This window comes from Diabrotica virgifera, chromosome 8, assembly GCF_917563875.1.
Source record: "Diabrotica virgifera virgifera chromosome 8, PGI_DIABVI_V3a".
Taxonomy (NCBI): domain Eukaryota; kingdom Metazoa; phylum Arthropoda; class Insecta; order Coleoptera; family Chrysomelidae; genus Diabrotica; species Diabrotica virgifera.
In genome coordinates, this window is record NC_065450.1 from 107786588 (window position 1) to 107810331 (window position 23744).

The 23744-nt window shown below is 32.6% G+C and overlaps 1 protein-coding gene across 2 annotated transcripts in view; it reads right to left on the reverse strand.

Annotated features, from left to right (window-relative positions):
* Positions 1-23744, reverse strand: part of LOC126889626 (5'-3' exoribonuclease 1) — a 699515-nt gene that overhangs the window by 559366 nt on the left and 116405 nt on the right. For both annotated transcript variants that reach the window (XM_050658103.1, XM_050658102.1), the window contains exons 3-4: positions 20613-20805; positions 16450-16623 (exon numbers count right to left, since the gene is read on the reverse strand). In XM_050658103.1, coding sequence (XP_050514060.1) covers positions 16450-16623; positions 20613-20805 — 367 coding nt within the window. The remainder of the gene's footprint in view (positions 1-16449; positions 16624-20612; positions 20806-23744) is intronic.

Here is a 23744-nt window from a genome sequence, read left to right on the forward strand (position 1 = left end):
AATGAGCTATCATATGACCCCTATTCTCATTTAAAAAAATCATCGATTACGTCATCACGCCCAGATGGATGACTTCACTAGTATGATATATATGCCAAAAAACCGTAATTTAAAAATAAAAATCGACGTGTTTCGGGAATTTTCCTAAAGTAACCAGTTTACGAAATAACGGATTTATGCGTTACTTTATTAGTAATATGGGGTATGACAAGTCCGCAGAAAGTGTGTTATTTTATTTATAAACAAATTAGCCCTTCTAAATCTTCTTTATTTTTCAATTAGTGGTCTGTAACTCCTAAAATTTTTCCTTTGAGCCAAAAACACTCAAATAAAAATTCACCGTAATTTAGTTCTGCACAAAGTTATTTTTTTTTCCGATTTCCTTCAACAAAAATTTTACTCAGAAAATCCGAGTTTTCCCAAAAAATCTGCAATTTTCAATTAAAATTTTAGGGAAGTACCTAATTATTTATCAATAATTAAATAATTGATGACATGAAAGATTTATTATAATAGATTATACAGAGGGGCTAAATTATGGAATAAATTCATTTCTTTAAAACGGGCGATTTTGGAGCAAAATCCCGAAAGAGGTCGATTTTTATTTTTAAATTAGAATTTTTTGGCATATATTTCTTACTAGTGACGTCATCCATCTGAGCGTGATGGCGTAATCGATAATTTTGTTAATGGGAATAGGGGTCGTGTGGTAGGTCATTTGAAAGGGCGTTCAATTCTCTATTCAGTAATATAAACATTATTCTCATTAGGTATTTATACAGGGTTGCCAAAAAACATTTTTGAATTAAATTAATTGGCGCAAAAAGAAGAATGTATGTAATTTATTTAACTCAAAATACATTGTACTGCTGTCAGAAAATAGAAGAAAAGGTTTATTTCACAAATAAGCATTTCTTTTCGCTTAAATTAAATCACAAACAGCCTCCCTCCTACGTACTTATTAATCAATGCTCCTACCTATTGGCAGTTTGAACATTTAATTTAAGCTAAAAGCAATGTTTATTTGCAAAATAAACATTTTTTTCTATTTTCTGACAGCAATAGAATATATTTTGAGTTAAATAAATTACATGCATTCTTCTTCTTGCGTCAATTAATTTAATTTAAAAATTTTTTTGGCCTCCCTGTATAAATAATGATATTAATGTTTATAATACTGAATAGAGAATTGAACGCCTTTGTAAATGAGCTACAACACGAACCCCTATTCCTATTTAAAAAAATAATCGATTACGTCATCACGCTCGGATGGATGACGTCACTAGTTTGAAATATATGCCAAGAAATTTAATTTAAAAATAAAAATCGACCTGTTTCGGGATTTTTCTCTAAAATCGTCCATTTTAGAGAAAATGAATTTATTCCATAATTTAGCCCCTCTCTGTATATCAGGAAACAGGCGACAATCTAACCAATAGTTTAGCAATAATTAAAATGTTAATTAAAAAATTTCGGTCGAAATAATAACCAGAAAGATTATGATACACCAGAATAACTATGATTTTCGTATAAAAAAGCACTATACCTATTCAACGTACCTTACAGGATTGAAATTGGACCATTTGAGCGGTCTCAGGAATGTTATAAAGAAACAATTTTTTGGCTTATAAACAAATAGAACCCCTCAGAAAATATTAGATTTAATTAAATTAAGTTAACGCTGTTGAAAAGGGCACGGCTTCTGTGTCCTTTTCGAAGAAAAACAAATTGAATTGCGAGGAGTGATTCCAGGTATAACCGGTCAAATTTGACCGGCATTTGCGACAGAGTTATAAACAACAGGATTTTAATCTTTGAACCATTAGATACCTTTTAATTCCGGTCTTCTTTGTACATACAAATTTTCATATCTTCAAGACACTTATAACAAAAAAGATTTATGTCACTGTTACCAAATTATTTAATTATTGATAAATAATTACTTTCCTCAAATTTTAGTTGAAAATTAAAGATTTTGTTTGGAAAACCCGAATTTTCCGAGGAAAATTTCCGTCGAAGGAAATTGGAATAAATTATCAATGTGCAGAATTAAATTACTGTCAATTTTTATGTGAGTGTTTTGGTTTAAAGTTAAAATTTTCGGAGTTATAGAGCAATAATAAAAAAAAGATTTCGGAGCGCTAATTTGTTTATAAACAAAATAGCACACTTTCTGTGGACTTTGCACAGCTATATTACTAATATAGGAAATCTTAAGATTTGATTTCAGCATGTCCAGCAATAAAATAGCTGGTAATTAATTTTTCTTGTTTTTTACTAATTTTCCCAGATTATTACCTTACATCTTTCATTGAGTTGATGATTCATGTTGTGGACATTCTCAATTATTATATTTCTAATTTAATACTATTCTATCTAATTCCTCAAAACAAGCAAATTTCAATTCAACCCAGCTATATTAAATATAATACCTTTTGCTTTAGTTTTCCTTGCAAGAAATAAACAAAACACATCTAAACTAAACCTAACCTCGCTTTTGGCCATTCATTCATCTCCGTGTCAAATAATTTCGACAGTCGAAATTATAATATCAACACCCTTTTTAAAGTCGCTATTAATTTCGATAGTCGCTATTTCATGACGTCACTTCGTTAGTTCAACTAAAATCCACAAGGCTCGCACAATCGCATTTCAACCGTCGCCATATTGAAAGCGACTTGTTTAGTGTCGAAATTTGATTTAGAATCAGGGCCCAGGATCAGGAAACAGGATACTATTATTAATATATTGTTTCAAAAATTATTAATATTTACAATTATGGATACTTCACAAATTCTTCTTTATATTTCTAATAAATTATCCACACTATGCTGGTTCAAATTCAGGATACATAGTATTTTTATATATTAACGGATACTTTACCAAATTATAAGTAAATTTTCTTCAAATATTTATCTAATTTCTTTTCGATTATACCAAATTTATCATGTTTATGCTAAATTATTATATTTTCTGTTAATTTTCAAATCTTTTTCTCTATCAAATTTATAGCTTCATTTCTAATTTCTTGACTGCCTCCTTTTGTCATTGTGACACCTCTTTTTATCCAATTTTTATTCCAGAACATTCCAAACGAAAAACAAAAAACATTATGACAAATAGAAAACTTCAATTCCTTCTTTTTTTAACATGCTATGTCAAATTAGTATGTCATCCACCATCCTATAGAGTTATTTTTGTTTTATTATTTATTTTAATTGATTTTAAGGCATTTCAGATCAGAATTATTACTTCTGTATAAAATTAACATCTTAAATGTTAAATATTATTATTTTAACCTATAATTATTGTTTGAAATGTCCATTTATCTATTTACATTATCTCAATTATTAAAAAAAAAACAATTAAAGTCCCTACATAAGGTTTTAATAAATTTCTTATGCTAATTTTGAATGTCCTCATATAAATGATATGATCTTTAATAATTTTTATACTATTCTATGGTATATTTTCTATAAATTACATCTATAATCGCCATTTCAGTCCATTTTGGTTTCTAAACACTTTAATCGGATACTACGTTCTCTGATCTTCGACATACTCTGTTTTATGGACATAGTCATATCGTTACAATATATATATATATATATATATATATATATATATATATATATATATATATATATATATATATATATATATATATATAAAGCAGTTAGGTAATATTGACTGACACTATGTAAAATCTTGTTAATTTTGAGGTTGCAGTCATAAATTTCAGGGGGCAGGATAAGTAAAACTTTTAGATATTATCAAGCTTTCGCAAAATTTATTTGCTTCTTCAATAAAAAATTAGTTATTAGCAACTTAAAATAAAATATAATAAACAGATACAAATGTCTTTCCGACATACTAAATTTCAAATTAAATTGTCAAATTATTTTTCTCTTTTTAAATTAACTAAAATTAAGGCATTGTAGAAGATTAGGAATTAGATTAAGAATTTTATATATTTTTTGTTATGTATGCCAAAAATTTAATGGATTAACCTCACGTTGTAAGTTTTTTATGCTTTTTATGTACAATATTTTTTATCATCTTAATTTCATTGTATTTACTAAAACTTTTTTAGCATATCTTGAAGAAGCAAATAAATTTTGCGAAAGCTTGATAATAACTAAGAGTTTTACTTATCCTGCCCCCTGAAATTTATGACTGCAACCTCAAAATTAACAAGATTTTATATATATATATATATATATATATATATATATATATATATATATATATATATATATATATATAATATATATATATGTATATATATAAACAAGGAGAACAGGGAGAGGTTAGCGCGAGTTAATAGATATCGGCATGGCTCGCAATCAGTATGAAAAACAAAATATGCACAAGATGAAATGCAACCATAGACACGTGTTTTTGACTTATTAGTCGTTATCAGTATGTTTAGCTATATCATACTGATGACTCATACTGATGACGACTAATAAGTCAGAAACACGTGTCTATGGTTGCATTTCATGTTGTGCATATTTTGTTTTATATATATATATATATATATATATATATATATATATATATATATATATATATATATATATTATACAAGGTGCTCCAAAAGTAGAGGAATGGTCTAGTATTTCGCAAAATGAAGATCCGATCGAAAAACTGAAAAATACGTTTTCAATATTCAAAAATCGATCGAATGCCACAAAACACGACACCCCCCTCCACACCCTGGCGGTGGGGTAGGGGTCTTTCAAATCTTAAATAGGAATCCACTTTTTTATTACACATTTGAATACCTCATAAAAAAGTACGTAGGGCCGGCGTAGCTAAGCAGTAGTGTGCTTGGTTCGCGTGCTGGTAGGTCGGAGTTCAAATCCTACCGCCGCGCCGGCAAGAACAACTAGACATTTTTAAAAATGTTTATAGGCCCCAGGTCGACTCAGCCTGAATAAAATGAGTACTTTGGGTAAAACCAGGGGTAATAATAGGCGGTTGAAGAGTAGCACTGGCCCTGTTACCATCCTTGTATACCGTAGGCCCTAGATATAGCAGACTACCCTGCTAGATATAGAGACTATTATTATTATAAAAAAAGTAAGTAACATTTATTCGAGACATTTTTTAGATTTGTTGATAGATATTTATTATATCGTATTTTTCCAATTACAGCGTCATCTATTAACAATTCTAAAAACTGTCTCGAATAAATATTCCTTATTTTTTCACGAGTAATCCAAATCTGCAATAAAAAACGGAGGTTCCTATTTAAGATTTTAAAGTTACTACCACCCCACTTCCATGCGATTGCGTGGGGAGGGTCGTGTTTAGTGTTACTCGATAGGTTTTTGATATTACGATATTAAACACATCCTTTTTGGTTTTTCATTTGAAAAGGTATTTCTCGAGATATTAGGACTGTTTCTATAATTTACTTAGTATAATATATGCATAAATCGTTTTTTCCGATTATAACGCCATCTATCCACAATTCGAAAAAAATGTCTCGAATATATATACTTATTTTTACGTAAGGAATCCAAATCAGCAATAAAAAATTAGGATTCCTATTTAAGATTTTAAAGTTACCCCCACCCAATCTCCAGGGGTAGAGTGGGGGTATCATTCGTGTTTGGTATCATTCGATAGATATTGAACATATAGAATAGAATAGAATAGAAATATGCTTTATTGCCATGAAAAATTTTACAATTTTATCGACAAAGCTTATAAATAGTAAAAAAAAACAAAACAGTAACAATCCAATTTACTAAAATTACATAAATCGTCAATAAGTTAAATAAAATAAATAAATAAATCGAAGTTAAAACAGAAATAATCAAATGCAAAAATTTAAATAAATTGCAAATCCATAGTCTACCTAATAATTAATAAAAAAGGTTTAAAAGTTAAAAAGTTAAGCTGCTGCATATGACACCCAAATATAGATAAAAAAATAATAAAAATACTACTTGTGCAAAGGGTACTGTAATTTCTTAGTTATTGACTAAAATAATCTTCTACTGAATAATATGGTCTTTCAGACAGGTAGGCTTTTGTCAGTTTACGGAATTTGGGAAAAGATGGTGCAGATTTTAGTTGTAGGGGGAGATAGTTGTACATTTTTTTTGCGGAATATAATATCGATTTCTTTACTAACTCCGAGGACGGGGTCGGCAAATAGACGTCAAACGTAGAATTTCTCGTGAAGTAGTGATGATTAGGTCTTGGTGGAAAGACATGTAGATGTTTACGAATTAAGCAAACAGTTTCTAAAATATACAAAGATGGAAGGGTTAAAATTCCGTGATCTTTGAAGTAACTTCTGCAGTGTGTTGTTCTTCTGAACAGATATCTGCCAAACAGATATCTTATAGCTCTTTTTTGTAATTTGAAAATAACATCAAATTGGGCAGCTGTACCAGAACCCCAAAAAGGAAGACCATAACGAAGATGTGACTCGAACAAAGAAAAATATGTTATTTTGGAAGATGCTAAATTGAGTTCATTCGAAACAGATCTTATAGCATAGCAGGCTGAAGAGAGTTTCTTCCGTAACAAATCGATATGGAGGGACCATTTAAGGTTGCTGTCTAAAAAAATGCCAAGAAATTTTACAGAATCAACGGTACTGATCTGGCTGTTATTAAGAGGTAAGGGTTGAAGAGCTCCTTTATAAGACAATGCTACTGTTTTATCTACGTTAAACGAGCGTAAATTTGAGTCAGACCAGGTTTTTATTGTAAGTAGATCAGAAGTTATAGTAGCATGAAGAGTTGCAATATTTGAGTTGCTCCAAGTGATACTGGTATCATCAGCAAAAAGAAAGATGTTTCCATCGATTTTTAAATTAGTGATGTCATTAATAAAGATAAGGAAAAGTAGAGGACCCAATACTGAACCTTGAGGTACCCCACATACAATGTTTTTGAGACTAGAGTCTTTATCATTTGCTCTAACCAGTTGTTTCCTATCTTCCAAGTAATATTGGAACCAATCTAAAGAAATGCCTCTAATTCCGTAGAAATTTAGTTTTTTTTATCAAAATGTTGTGATTTACACAATCAAAAGCTTTGGCATAGTCACAAAAAACGGTGGCAGTGCAAAGATTATTGTTGAGTGCTTGATATACCTCATGTAGTACAGAACACATGGCATCAGTGGTACATTTATTATTTAAAAAGCCGAACTGATTTTGTGATAAAATGTTGTTTTCAACTAGAAAGGACATAAGTCGGGCTTTTATGAGTCTCTCAATAATTTTGGAGAGTACCGGTAGTAGTGCAATAGGTCTATAATTGCAGGTATTAGATATTTCACCACCCTTATGAAGAGGAATAATGATGGCTGTCTTCAGGCACTCTGGAAATTTACCTTTCTCAAAAGAATCATTAATTAGTGAGATGAGGACTTCTAACACATTTTCTGGAAGATTAGAAAAAATTTTGATCGATAGATATATTTTTCAGTTTTGGATCGGATGTTCATTTCGCGAAATATTCGACCCTCCCGCTACTTCTACTTTTGGGACACCCTGTATAATAATATATAAATATAAATACTACGACTGACGATGCACAGTAAAAGATCGCAGTAGACCGCGTAGACGGAACTCACTATCTCACTCGTTCGTATACACTCGAGTACATTATTATCTGGCGCTCGTACCTACAGTAGACTTTCAAATGTCGGTAAAGTCAGCAGCACCACTTCATAAGACCAAATTCAGACTAAGACTATATGTTATTGCTAATTTATTACGCAAAGGAAAAATTTATTGCTGTAGCCGTTTCCGAGAAACAGTGGGTGCTGCTAGCTTTACGGTAAAGCTAGCAGCACCCACTCTATATCTCGGCAATGAAAAGGAGTACAGGGATCATTTTAACGGTATATTTTATTGCTATTTAATTGCTCTTGATTGGTATATTAACCAATCCTGAAAAGCTACCCCATCATCCCCTAGCGTAAAACTCACCCCCAAAAAGATGATGAAAATCGAAAATTCAACCCCAAGGAATTAATTGCTAATTTATTGCTAATTTATTACGGAAAGAAAAAATTTATTGCTGTAACCGTTTCCGAGAAACAGTGGGTGCTGCTAGCTATACGGTAAAGCTAGCAGCACCCACTCTATATCTCGGCCATGAAAAGGAGTACAGGGATCATTTTAACTACATATTTTATTGCTATTTAATTGCTCTTGATTGGTATATTAACCAATCCTAAAAAGCTACCCCATCATCCCCTAGCGTAAAACTCACCCCCAAAAAGATGATGAAAATCGAAAATTCAACCCCAAGGAATTAATTGCTAATTTATTGCTAATTTATTACGGAAAGAAAAAATTTATTGCTGTAACCGTTTCCGAGAAACAGTGAGTGCTGCTAGCTTTACGGTAAAGCTAGCAGCACCCACTCTATATCTCGGCCATGAAAAGGAGTACAGGGATCATTTTAACTACGTATTTTATTGCTATTTAATTGCTCTTGATTGGTATATTAACCAATCCTGAAAAGCTACCCCATCATCCCCTAGCGTAAAACTCACCCCCAAAAAGATTATGAAAATCGAAAATTCAACCCCAAGGAATTAATTGCAATTTATTGCTAATTTATTACGGAAATAAAAAATTTATTGCTGTAGCCGTTTCTGAGAAACAGTGGGTGCTGCCAGCTTTACGGTAAAGCTAGCAGCACCCACTCTATATCACGGCCATGAAAAGGAGTACAGTAAACACAACATAGGAAGAATGACAGAAAATAGAATAGTGCGAATAGCAAGAGACAAATCGCCAAATGGAACAAGATCATTGGGACGATCGAGGAAAAGATGGTCAGACAACGTTAATTGAGGCTAAAAACCGAAGTAAAACAGACATTGAGCCTATTTATAAAGTAAAAAGAAGAAGAAAAATTCCGTCTGTTCCTTGCGCTTTATTGTTTTTTAGTTTCTTTACTATTTGAAGTACTTCTTCATAGCCCGGATTTTCAATTTGCTGCTCCGCCGTATTATATTGTCTCGTTTTCATCATTTTCATTGTCTGCATTAGGTTTTCCTCGAAGTATTCTTTCATTATAATTTTTTGGTTCTCTGTTAGTAGTTCTCCGTCGTTGTCTTTGGATATCGCCAATTTTTGGCTAAATGACTGTGTGCTTTCTTTTATTCTTTTGTAGAATTTTCTGCTTTCGTGTCTGTTGTTAAGCTCTAGGATTTCCTGTACTTGTTTTTTCAAAGCCTCTCTTTTTTTCTTCTGTATATTCTAGTCGCTTGTATTCTCGTTTCGTTATACATTTCTCTGACATTTCTTGTTTTTCTTTGAAGTTGGTTAAGCCTAGCTTGCTTTTTTTCCTCTACTGCAGTTCTGAATTCATCATCATTTCATTCCACGTTTCTTTGCCTTTTGGCTTTTACGAGAGTTTCTTCTGAAGATTCCATTATTATTGTTTTTATTAATTATTGTATATTCCTCCTCTACAGTTACCTTCCTCTCTGATTCCGTTGAGTTTTATTTAGAGAGCATTTTGGTATTCTTGTCTTTATTTTTCTTTCTTTATTCTTGTATTTTTATAGGTCCATTATCAAAACTGAAATAAACGGCTAAGCTTAATAAATCAGTAATAAATCAAACTAAGACATAATATCTCCGTCCGGCGTCCTAGAATCATAAAATGCGATCATTAAAATTTTATTTTTAAAAACGCTGATTTGAAGTTTGTATATATTTATTGATTAAAAATCGATATTTACTATAAAATAGCACTGGACGAGGTAGACTATACGTATTACCATTTTTTGGACAGTAAAGTTTTTTTTTATAGTTCTATGCCTTTTATCAATTCTCCTCCTTCCGAGAAACAATCGGTAGACGGGTATGTAATACCTTGTAGCAAGTATGAAGCTAAAATATTTTTTGTTTTTTTTTGGAAAAGGGTAGAGCAATAAATTGCATTATTCACCTTTCCACTGACTGCACCAATTATTAATAGAAACCCTGTATCAAGTGGTCTTAATTACTAAATACATAATTTTTGCATAATGGAACGTTGTATATGCGGTATCAGTAGCCAGCGAGACCTGAGAATACATACTACATTAATACTACTGAGTTAGTAATCACCAATCATCTATAATAAAAATATTTGTCATTATTTAATAGTTGTCATTATTATTAATTTTATAATATACTATACTATATAATACTATTATGTAAACAGTAAACACTTGCAAGTTGCAACAATAAAGTGTTTCTTGGCATAAAACTTCAGAAATAAATTATGGTAGGGGAGCCCAAGCGGGGGTTTTTGCAGTTACTCGAGCGCGTCAGATTATCATATGGGGAGAAACCTTGTACCCTGTAAATGTACCTCTACCATATATTGGCTCTTAATACAGGGTAGCTCGTAAAGGGGGGGGGGGGGGCGAAAAAAAATCTATCCTTAGAAAAACTCCAAATCATCAGATTAAGATAAGGTCAGTTAAGTACATGCAAAACGATTGTTGGAAATGGAAAATTAAATAAAAAATGGAAAGTCACCACTAAAATGGAAAACTACTTAAATTTTTTTGGTTTTAGGACCTACTCTTCACAACCCAGTAGATCGCCAAAGCGCTCGAGTGACTGCACATTTAGCATACTTTCCTCCCCTAATTAATACCTCGCATTTCACTTTTCAGGCTTTGTAGTTTTGACCGATATCTCGACTTTTGGAGTGAGTTTTTTGCTAGGGTGAGGATTAATAGGGTACTTTTACTAATATAATATATGCCGCTAAGATGGGCCCTATAATAGTCCTTATCATTATCGACAATAGTCGGGATATACCTGTGATTGTTTTTACCGTAAAGTTGGCATAACTATCGCTTCTTAGAAATGGATACAGCAATAAATTTTTTCTTTCCGTAATAACTTAGCAACTAATTCCGTGGGGTTGAATATTCTAGTTTCATCATTTTTTCGGGGGTGAATTTTGCGCTAGGGAATGATAGGGTAGCTTTTCAGGATTGGTTAATGTATAACAAGAGCAATTAATTAGCAATAAAATATGCCGCTAAGATGGGTCTTGTACCCTTTCCCTTACCGAGATATAGCTTGGGTGCTGCTAGCTTTAGTGCTTCTAGCTTTACCGTAAAGCTAGCAGCACCCACTGTTTCTCGGAAACGGCTACAGCAATAAATTTTTTTGTTTTCGTAATAAATTAGCAATAAATTAACAATTAATTCCTTGGGGTTGAATTTTCAATTTTAATCATTTTCTCGGGGGTGAGTTTTGCGCTAGGGGATGATAGGGTAGTTTTTCGGGATTGGTTAATTTACCAATCAAGAGCAATTAATTAGCAATAAAATATGCCGTTAAAATGATCCCTGTACTCCTTTTCATGGCCGAGATATAGAGTGGGTGCTGCTAGCTTTACCGTAAAGCTGGCAGCACCCACTGTTTCTCGGAAATGGCTAAAGCAATAAATTTTTTATTTCCGTAATAAATTAGCAATTAATTCCTTGGGGTTGAATTTTCGATTTTCATAATCTTTTGGGGGGGGGGTGAGTTTTACGATAGGGGATGATGGGGTAGCTTTTTACGATTGGTTAATATACCAATCAAGAGCAATTAAATAGCAATAAAATATGCCGTTAAAATGATCCCTGTACTCCTTTTCATTGCCGAGATATAGAGTGGGTGCTGCTAGCTTTACCGTAAAGCTAGCAGCACTCACTGTTTCTCGGAAACGGCTACAGCAATAAATTTTTTCTTTCCGTAATAAATTAGCAATTAATTCCTTGGGGTTGAATTTTCGATTTTCATCATCTTTTTGGGGGTGAGTTTTACGCTAGGGGATGATGGGGTAGCTTTTCAGGATTGGTTAATACACCAATCAAGAGCAATTAAACAGCAATAAAATATGCCGTTAAAATGATCCCTGTACTCCTTTTCATTGCCGAGATATAGAGTGGGTGCTGCTAGCTTTACCGTAAAGCTAGCAGCACCCACTGTTTCTCGAAAACGGCTACAGCAATAAATTTTTTCTTTCCGTAATAAATTAGCAATTAATGCCTTGGGGTTGAATTTTCGATTTTCATCATCTTTTTGGGGGTGAGTTTTACGCTAGGGGATGATGGGGTAGCTTTTCAGGATTGGTTAATATACCGATCAAGAGCAATTAAATAGCAATAAAATATGCCGTTAAAATGATCCCTGTACTCCTTTTTATTGCCGAGATATAGAGTGGGTGCTGCTAGCTTTACCGTAAAGCTAGCAGCACCCACTGTTTCTCGGAAACGGCTACAGCAATAAATTTTTTCTTTCCGTAATAAATTAGCAATTCATTCCTTGGGGTTGAATTTTCGATTTTCATCATCTTTTTGGGGGTGTTTTACGCTAGGGGATGATGGGGTAGCTGTTCAGGATTGGTTAATATACCTATCAAGAGCAATTAAATAGCAATAAAATATGCCGTTAAAATGATCCCTGTACTCCTCTTCATTGCCTAGATATAGAGTGGGTGCTGCTAGCTTTACCGTAAAGCTAGCAGCACCCACTGTTTCTCGGAAACGGCAACAGCAATAAATTTTTTCTTTCCGTAATAAATTAGCAATAAATTAGCAATTAATTCCTTGGGGTTGAATTTTCGATTTTCATCATCTTTTTGGGGGTGAGTTTTACGCTAGGGGATGATGGGGTAGCTTTTCAGGATTGGTTAATATACCAATCAAGAGCAATTAAATAGCAATAAAATATGCCGTTAAAATGATCCCTGTACTCCTTTTCATTGCCGAGATATAGAGTGGGTGCTGCTAGTTTTACCGTAAAGCTAGCAGCACCCACTGTTTCTCGGAAATGGCTACAGCAATAATTTTTTTCTTTCCGTAATAAATTAGCAATTAATTCCTTGGGGTTGAATTTTAGATTTTCATCATCTTTTTGGGGGTGAGTTTTACGCTAGGGGATGATGGGGTAGCTTTTCAGGATTGGTTAATATACCAATCAAGAGCAATTAAATAGCAATAAAATATGCCGTTAAAATGATCCCTGTACTCCTTTTCATTGCCGAGATATATAGTGGGTGCTGCTAGCTTTACCGTTAAGCTAGCAGCACTCACTGTTTCTCGGAAACGGCTACAGCAATAAATTTTTCCTTTGCGTAATAAATTTGCAATAAAATATAGTCTTAGTCTGAATTTGGTCTTATGAAGTGGTGCTGCTGACTTTACCGACATGACTTTCAATGCGCCCGGCAAGGTGAAGAAATTATTGAAACCGTCCGGCAATGGGTGACATGATTTCTTATATTATTCTAAATAAAATATCAAAAAGCTTTATACTTTTAACGAAAGTAATATAATATTTTACACACCTTTGCCACAGAATAAATAACCATACAGAAGCGAATCTGACTGTCGTTTCCATTGATTTTGTTGGGACCGAAATATTTGACCTTGTGCACCAGTTACAGAATAGAACTTGATGTTCTAAGGAATAGACCATTCCAAATTAGGTAATATTTTTGACAAATAGTTATTTAAATATGAAATATAAAATTTAACTAGAAAAATAAATAAAATATAAAATAAATACGTGACGCATGAGCATGAAAATTGTGTTACCGTTTTCGGCAGGAGTTTCGCTTCTGTATGTTATTTATTCTGTGCCTTTGCTACCTGTTACCTGCTAAAGTAACCACGATCCAAATTCCGTAATCGCTGATTGTTTTACCTGTGTTGGGGAAATGCGCAGAGAAACTTTCAGCTTTTATTAAATATGGAATGCCTAGCGGCCACGGGCTCTTGCTCTAAAAATGTAGAACAATGGGGATATCACTCACGAACACTATGGTATATACCAGGGGTAAGCAAATACTTTTAAGCGCGGGCCAAATTAAAATTTTCAAAATGCCTTCTGGGCCGTAGGACTATACCGCGTACATACGTCGTACACACGCGAATGATTTTAGTGCAGTTTTTTTCCTGCCCAAGAAATTTTTTTGACAAAACTACTATAAGTATCAGCATTTAGACAAAGAAATTTAACTGTTAGTGCACATAGTTTTTTTTGGATGCACATGCGAACAATTTGTGTCCAGTAAAATATGTTACGTAATTTTTAAAGAAATATGGTCCATTATACTAAGTCCTAACATCCAGTCATCCAGATAGAAAATAAATATATTGAACAAGTGGACCAAATTAAATACTTAGGAGTCTGGATTATGGAAGATTAAATAAGAAATCAGAAATTCGATTAAGATTCGAGCAATCAAGAGCAGCCTTTTTGAAGATGAGGAAATTTCTGACTAACCAAAGACTCAATCTGCAAATGTGATATCGGATGGTAAAAGGTTATATCCACTCTATCCTTTTTTATGGTGCCCAAACTTGGACTGTTAATGTTGATTTAATGAGAAAGCTGGAAACTTTTAAGATGTGGCTTTTAGGAGAATTTTGAAAATACCATGGACCGATCATATTACGAAGGAAATAGTGTTGCACATAATGGGAAGAGACAGAAATTTTCACAACCATTAAAAGAAGAAAGACAACATATTTGGGGTACATACTTAGAAATGATAAGTACAAGTTGTTGTAACTGATTATGAAGGATAAAATCGAAGGAAAAAGGGGTCCTTTATATTGATATTATACACACACAATACTGTTGATCTCAACAAAATCGCATAAGAGATTAAAAAAATTGCTTGCGGGAATTTTCAACTAGCCGGATAAAGTACGCAAAAGGGCCGGATCCGTCCCGCGGGCCAGCTTTTGCCCACCCCTGGCATATACTATACAGTGCGTCCATAAAGTAACGCATAAATTAACTATTAGCTAAGTAAACAACATTATTAGAAATCCCCGAAACAGGTCGATTTTTATTTTTAAATTAAGATTTTTTGGCGTATAAATCATACTAGTGACGTCATCCACCTGAGGGTGATGACGTAATCGATTATTTTTTAAAATGACAATAGGGATCGTGGTAGTTTATTTGAAAGGGCATTCAATTCTCCATTCAGTAATATAAACATTAACATAATTATTTATACAGGGTATCCTATCAATTGAGACAAAAAGAAGAATGTAATTTATTTAATTCAAAATAAGTTTTCATGTTGCCAGAAAACAGAAAAAAATGTTTATTTGACAAATAAATATTGTTTTTCACTTAAATTCAATGATAAAGTCGCCCACCTGCTTCTTGGCAATTTGGACATTTCATTTAAGCGAAAATCAGTGTTTATTTTTCAAATAATATTTTTTTCTGTTTTCTGACAGCAGTAAAATGTATTTACAATTAAATAAATTACATACATTCTTCTTTTTTTGTCAATTAATTTAATTAAAATTTTTTTGGACACAGTATAAATAATTATGTTAATGTTTATATTACTGAATAGACAATTGAATACCCTTTCAAATGAGCTACCACACTATCCCTATTCCCATTAAAAAAATCATCGATTACGTCATCACGCCCAGATGGATGATATCACTAGTATGAAATACATGAATATAAAAAAATTGTAATGTAAAAATAAAAATCGATCTGTTTCGGCATTTCCTTAAAATCTAATAACTATTGCCAAATATCGAGGTGGACTCTTTTCTTTGGCCCACCCCGTATAATTAACCCATAAAAAAATTAAAAACAGGGACACAAATAACAATGGGATTTATAATCAAAAGAATTAAAGCAAGGATGTTGCCTGTCCCATACTTAATTTAAAATATAACAATGTAGAACACATGTAGAACACATAAAATGTAGAACAATGGGGATATCACTGACCAACACTACAGTATATACGCCAAACTTTGCAGACGATCAAGTAATAATGGCTTAAGATAATGACGATTTAAACTTTTAAACTATATGACCCGAAAACTAATTGAAGAGTATGATATATGGGATCTAGGAGTGAATAAAAAGTAAACCGAATACTTTTGCTTGGAGGAGAACAAAAAGATCTCATATTAGACGATATGACCATGATATAACACTGATACGACTACAAATATCTAGGTATCAATATTTCGCACGATGAAACATTAGACAAAGCCATAAGAGAAAGAAATACGTCAGGTAGAAAAGCCATCAAAATGTTAAACAGTATTTTATGGGACCAATCCATTAGCAAAGAAAATAAAAAAGAGGATATATGAGAAGACAGTGAAACGTATAACTGAGCTGTGAGATATGGCCACTGAAAGAAAGACCACTAGCATCGCTGAGAGCAACGGAAATGGATTTCTGGAGAACAGCAGGAAGATCTAGAAGAGAAAGGATTATCAACGAACGCATTAGAGAAATAATGGGAATCAAACGAACAATCGCGGATGACTTATCAACAAAACAACTATGTTGCATAATGTTGTCATTTCATAGCTATTTTACCTTGACATAATATCCATAAATAGGCTAATGGTATATTTATGTAAAGGGTATAACTATTATATTTTAATATTACTAACCTCGTCGATGAAAGGTATTTTTACTACTGCTTCCCACGCTTGCTTCTTTCCATTCAGATCAGTTTCAAATTTTTCTGGATAGTAATCGATTATGATAGAATTTTCTTCAGTCATCAACCCATGATAAGCTTCGGGCAGAAGCTTTTTACTGGCTGCAGGTAACACCCCTAACAGCTAAAAATTACAAAACCGCACGTAAAACCAGACACTATTATTAATTACTAAAATAAAAAAGATGAACAGAAAAGATGCAAAATTTATTAAAAATAATAAATAATAATTTAAATCTAAAGATTTTTCGTGGAACTACTTTCTGGTAACGTGATTAATCTCTGACTTTTACAATTTATAAGACAAGAAACGACGAATAAAGAAGGCGAAAAGGACTCTGCAATACGCAGTCACATTCCGCTTCATTCGTCTAGGACAAGGTCTGAAAGATAGTTTCTAGTACTCAAAATCTGAGTAAAGATAAAAGTGAAAGACAGTTTATGTTTCCTTTCGATTAGAAGGTGGTTCACCATCCCCAGGAAGCTGTTTCGGTCTATAGACGTCTTCAGTGGGGCTACATGAACACCTCTAAATCGAAAAGAAATCAAACTGCGTATTTAAGCAGAATTATAAAAATAATTTTATAATCCCCTTTTAGGACGCTGTAGTGACATTTCTTAGAGAAAAGTCCAGATGCCAAATTTATTAAAAATAATAAATAATTATTTAAAACTGAAGACTTGAAGACTGAAGAATGATAAGTTTCTGCCAAATAAATGACTAATAGGTAATTCTTTCTGGTATCAAAAGAGAAACGAAAAATATACATACGTACCAGAAGAAAGAAATGCGAGAAGCATAATTGACTACATAGTATATCCTCGAGACGCAGAACTAACGATACAAAATATAAAAACAGAGAACGAAGCCAAACTCAACACAGACTAGTGACAGCAGAGATAAACATGAAACTAATGGAAATAATAGAGAGTCCTCAATATACAAGAATAGCAATACATAAGATGAAAAATATGGAAATGAGGAAGTTATACCAAAGAGAGACAGATAAAATACTGGAACAGCATGAAAACAATGGGGAAATATGGAATATGGAAGAGAGATGGAAAAAATTGAGATACACGTTATGGAACACTGCCAAACAAGTATGTGCAATAAGAAAGAATGGGAAGAATAATAAAAGAACTGGATGGTAGAAAAAGGAAATAAAGCAAGCTGTAAAAAAGAAGAAAGAAATGTGGAAGCGATACATAAACACAAATGAAGAGCAAGACAGAGACGAATACAGAAGACAGAGAAATATAGTGAAAGAACTAGTAAAAGATGCGAAGAAGAAGAGCTAGAAGGAATTCGGTGACGAATTGAACGAAGGTTTTGGGAATAACAATAAACAGTTTTGGAATAAAATAAGAAGCATGAAAGGAACAAAAAGGAAACAAATAAGACGAATTAGAAATGAGCGAAATGAATTGAAAACAAACATACAAGACATACTAACCATATGGAATAAGCACGAGGCAAGCTTTGGCTACTGGAAATAATGAGGGAAGCATGGAGAACAGAAAAGATACCGGAAGACTGGGAAGAAAATTTATTGATACCAATACACAAGAAAGGAGATGAAGCGGAATGTGATAACTATAGAGCTATATGCTTATCATCAGTGGCATATAAAGTCTACACTGGGATAATAGAAAGGAAGCTCAGGAAAGAACTGGAAGGAAAACTAGAAGAAGAACAAGCGCTTTTAGGAATGAAAGAGGAACAACAGATGATATATACATACTGAGAAATATCATTGAAAGGAAAAACGAAATAGGAGAACACTTATATACAGTGTGTCCACGGATGGGGTGCCCAAGAGGAAAAACTTTTTTATTTTCAATTTTAGCGAAAAATGTCATTCTTGATAAAAAGTTTTGCTTGTTCTAAAACACCATAAAACGAATTAACATTCCAAGTTTTTCAAATCCTGCTTAACTGTGTAACCAATTTTATGTAAATCCCTATAAATTTTTGCACTAACTTCGAAATCGTAACAATAATCTAGTTTGCCAAGCCACAATATAGCTTAGTAACTGTCAACTCCGATAAATAATTTGCGAATTGTCATTTTTTTCGACAATGTTAAGCGTTCAATAAAGAATTTATCTTGTGATAAATTTCATTTTTATAATAATTATTAGATTAATAATTATTTAATTATTAAATAATTGGATGTTTCAAGGAAAACGACAAGATCTGGCTTCATAATCCAAAGAAGCGAAAGGGTTGTTCTCCCAAGTTATTATTGTTACAATTTCGAACTTAGTACAAAAATTTATAGGGATTTACATAAAATTGGCTACAATATTAAGCAGGATTTGAAAAACTTGAATTTTATTTCGTTTTATGGGGTTTTAGAACAAGCAAAACTTTTTATCAGGAATGACATTTTTCGCTAAAATTGAAAATAAAAAAGTTTTTCCTCTTGGGCACCCCATCCGTGGACACACTGTATTACGTTTATAGATATTAAAGCTGCTTTTGATTCTATAAATAGAGAAGAAATATGGTCAGTAATGGAAGATCTGCAAATCCCGCAAAAGATAATAAGCGTGGTAAAAAGTTCATATAGAAACGTACTCGCTAAAGTACAAATAAACGGAAACAGATCGCCAATAATCAACCTAAGGAGAGGAATAAAATAAGGGGACAGTCTCAGCCCAGTTTTGTTTATATTAGTAATGGATAGAGTAATGAAGAGCGCTAAAAGGAGGTCAAGGCAATTACAGCCAATAATAGGGTACAGGAATTTAGTACCAGTGAGAATGGAGGGATTACTATGCAGATGACTTAGTAATAATAGCAGACAATAAAGAGAAAATGCAAAAATTAATCGATATTTGGGTGGAGGAAATAGAAAATTTGAAAATGAATAAATATAAAGAAAACGAAGACCATGATAGTAACCCAAAAGAAAAGGAAAGAAATAAACCAAACGATATTTAGGTGCAAAAACGAAATAATAGAAACAGTCTCGACGTTTGAATACCTTGGAGTAATAATATCAGAGGATGGAAAGATAGATCAAGAAATCTCATAGAGAGCGAAAAAAGCAAATAAGATCTACTATGCACTAAATAAAACAATATTTGGAAAGGAAGAAATAGATAAAGAAATAAAACTGAAGGTATACAACGCAATCTCTGTACCAACTTTAATATATGCAAGTGAGACAAGGGTAAACAATGCAAAAATAGACAGTACAATAAACGCAGCGGAGATGAAGCAGCTAAGAAAAAAAGCAGGAAAAACGAAATTGGACAGAATAAGAAATGAAGATATTAGACAAAGACTGAAACAGGAATCGATAATAACCAAGATACAAAAAATAAAATTAAAATGGTATAGACACATTAACAGAATGGACCAGGGAAGACTACCAAAGCAGGTGATGGAATCGAAAAGATATGGTAAAAGAAGAAAAGGGAGGCCAACGAAGAGATGGATCGATCAGATTATAGAAATTGGACAGGAAAAAGGAAAAAGACATCAACAAATGAAAGAGTCAGCAAAGGACCGCAAGAAATGGAAGAGATGGATAGAAGATGAATAAAACCTCCGACGTCCCTGAGGGGCATAAGGAGTTTCGAGAAAGAAGAAGAAATCTGAAGACTTTTAGTGGAAGTACTTTCTGGTAACAGCCTTGATCTCCGACTTTTACAATTTATAAGACAAGAGACGACGAATAAAGAAGGCGAAAAGGATTCTACAATATGCAGTTACATTCCGCTTCATTCGTCTGCATATTGTATTCGTCTGTAGACAATATGCGTGACTGTATACTGTAGAGTCCTTTTCGCCTTCTTGATTCGTCGTCTCTTGTCTTATAAATTGTAAAAGTCAGAGATTAAGGATGTTACCAGAAAGTAGTTCCACAAAAAGTCTTCAGATTTAAATTATTATTTATTATTTTTAATAAATTTTGCATCTGGTCTTTTCATCTTTTCTTTAAGAGATGCCGGTAAAGCGTCCTAAAAGTGGATTATAAAATTATTTTTATAATTATGCTTAAATACGCAGTTTGCTTTCTTTTCGATTCAGAGGTGTTCATGTAGCCCCACTGAAGGAAAGGAAACCTAAACTGTCTTTCACTATTAATGATTACTTACCTGTTCATATGGCAAGAATGGTTTGCCCATATCGAACTCGAGTTTTAAGTCGGTAAACCCTTTGATATCCGAAATATATGGGGCATAATGATGTGGATAAAACCAAGACCAAGAACAACAACCATTGTAGTAATAGTTTAAATTCCACTGTATTGCTCGAACATACCCTTCAGCTTGGTCCCTCATTACTTCGCTATAAAACAAATGAACCGGTCATTTTAAAAACCACATACAGTATCATAGATAAAGAATATATATACTACTCAATACAGTATGTTAATTTGAAAAGGTATGATCGAAGCGAAGATCGGTGGGATATGGGCATTTTATCAATGAAATTCGATATTTTTAAGACATTCCAGAAGCCACTACAGATAAAATGTTTTAACAACCCATTAATCATTCCGAATTAGTGGATGGATATTAGTACAGTTAAAATAATTAAGACGATAATGGTTTAATGAGTGAAATTTAAAGTTTTTTCTACTTTAATGACAAAAAAAGCAAGCTCATTAGCAGAACCCAATTAAAAATTATTTTGCACATCATATTTGAAACATTATTTGGTTGAAAAATCTCATTTTTGTTGGCAAGAAAATATATTAATTTGTTTGGACTAAATTACAGCTCTGTTATCTGAAAACATATGTTACTATCAACATTAACACAGTGTTGCCAAACTGAATTTTGTTATTTTGAGTGTAAATTTTCCCAGCGATCTCCGAGGGTAAATACCACCCTCTATATGTAACGCTATCCGTTTTCAAGATAAAGGGCGTTGAAGAAAAAAAATGTACACATTTTTTACGGTTTTGCCGAAAATACTGGCAACGTTATAATGAAATTTTATACAATATGTTTGTAAAACGAAATAAGAGCCGTCTTATATTTCAGTTTACTTGGCGAATGGATTTAGTGTCCGCAGTCATATAAACCCAAACAAACAACAAATATTTCAGTTTGTTCAGAGAGCATCATACGCACCCTAACCGGTTTCAAACTTTATTAGGTTATCATGAGTGCATATTATATGATTATCTTTTAACAAACTAAAATTCGGGCTGCCAGTATCGATTCACAACGAAATAACGTGATGGTACGGATGTTGTGGCGACAGTTGCTAAAAACAAGCGACAGTTTTCCTTTAATACAATTAAAACAATATTAAAAACAAAACTTTATTGGGACCAATTTTCTGGTAACACCTTCGTGGTTTCTAAAATTTGCAAACCAACGAATTGCCGGAGCAGAGAAGGCTGAGGGAGATCTAAAAGTTGCATCTCACGCTTCGCCTGTTTAGCGTGGTAAAATTCCAACGAAAATAACTTTTCATTATATTCAAAATTCAAAATAACTTTTTAAAGGGTAGAAATTAATTAAAATTTTAAGTCAACTTAACTTAAGTCAACTTAAGTTACTTCAGTAACTTAAAATTATTAATTTCATAGCAAAACGGTACTCTTGGTAAAACTGGATTCTGTGTATCGTTTTCGGAATATTTTTAGTTGAAAATTATGAAGTAATGATAAATCTATCTCTCTAATAGGGCTTTTCATCGACTCTCATTTATTTTGAGCTTCTGTCATATATGTTGTATAATCTTTAATTCATATATACAGATTATACAACATGACAGAAGCTCGAAACAAATGAGAGTCAATGAAAAGCCCTATAGGTAGATCTCGATTTCCTCTCGCCCTGGGAAACTGACATTTATTGATTATTATGACGACAAATCAACAATAATGCGATTTTTGAAACTTTGTTATTTGTTAAACTAGATGTCGTTAATCAAAATGTACTCAAATTTTGAATACACCGACATGTTATTAACCTTCGGCGAGTGTTTAGGAAACTCTAGTGCAGCTTTTACACGTTATTCAGAAAAGTTTCCTAGAAGAAACTTACCAAGTAAAAAATATTTTGAGCCGCTGAACGACGTTGTCGAGAAACTGGGAGTGTGAGACCAAATAAAATAAATTCTGGTAGACCAAGAATATCAAGAACAATTAATAGAGAAAATATTATTTTAAATTTACTTGATCAAGACCCAACAGTTAGCATAAATAATATGGCAACATAAACAAATACGTCTTCTTCAAGTATGGTGCTTCTCAGAGGCTTTTCTCAGTGCGTCACAAGTGACAGAAAAAAAGGTACATCTGTGATTATACACATTTGTAACATTTATTCTAGTTGTTGATAGACGGAGCTATGGTCGGAAAAAAATTATTTATTATAATATGATTGCAATTTGGTACAAACTCAAATCAATCGTGTTTATTGCGTTTAAAAAAAGGTATGTTCTTTGTTCTTTGATTTGAATGGTCGTATATATTTTAAATAAATTGTACAGATTATAATTATTTTTTTTATTATAGCGCCATCTATCAACAACTAGAATAAATGTTATAAATGAGTATAATCACCGACGTACCTTTTTCAGTCACTTCCAACTTAATGCGTTAGAAAGAAATCGAAAAACTGTGATGCACTGAAAAAAGCCTATGAGAAGCACCATACTTGGCGGATACTTAACCCTCTTTTGCCCAAACGAAGAAATCCTCATCTCACGATAATTCCCTTTTAGCATTTTATTTAGGGCCCAATTAAGCAAAAATAATATTTAAAATTATTTCCGCCCCTCTCCCACATATGCTGCCCAATGTGTACTGGGAGTAACATTTTTATAAAATGTATTGCAAATAAACCAGGAAGTATTAGTGACTTGTGAATCATTAAACTTAAGGGGCTATCCTAGTGTAAAAGTACGAAATTCATATACTTTTTTTGGGAATTTTTAAAATAAAAAGTACTGTACCAATTGTTTTAAAAGTTTGCATGAGCATTTACTATAAAAAGAAGTACATGTAAACAATTTTCATAAAAAATATTGAAAATTAAACGATTTATGCGCCATCTACTGGCACCGTGAAAATAAAAATATGGCCTCACTGCTGCAGTGATTGGAACTAATAGAGATCCTAAAACATAAAATTGCAAAGTGATTATTAAAATATAAGTTATTTCCCATACCATCAACTAGAATTTTTGAAAAATATTAAAATTTGGAAAAATGAAGTGTTGAAAATTTTTTTTGAAAAATATTTTAAAACATTTTCACTTTCAAAA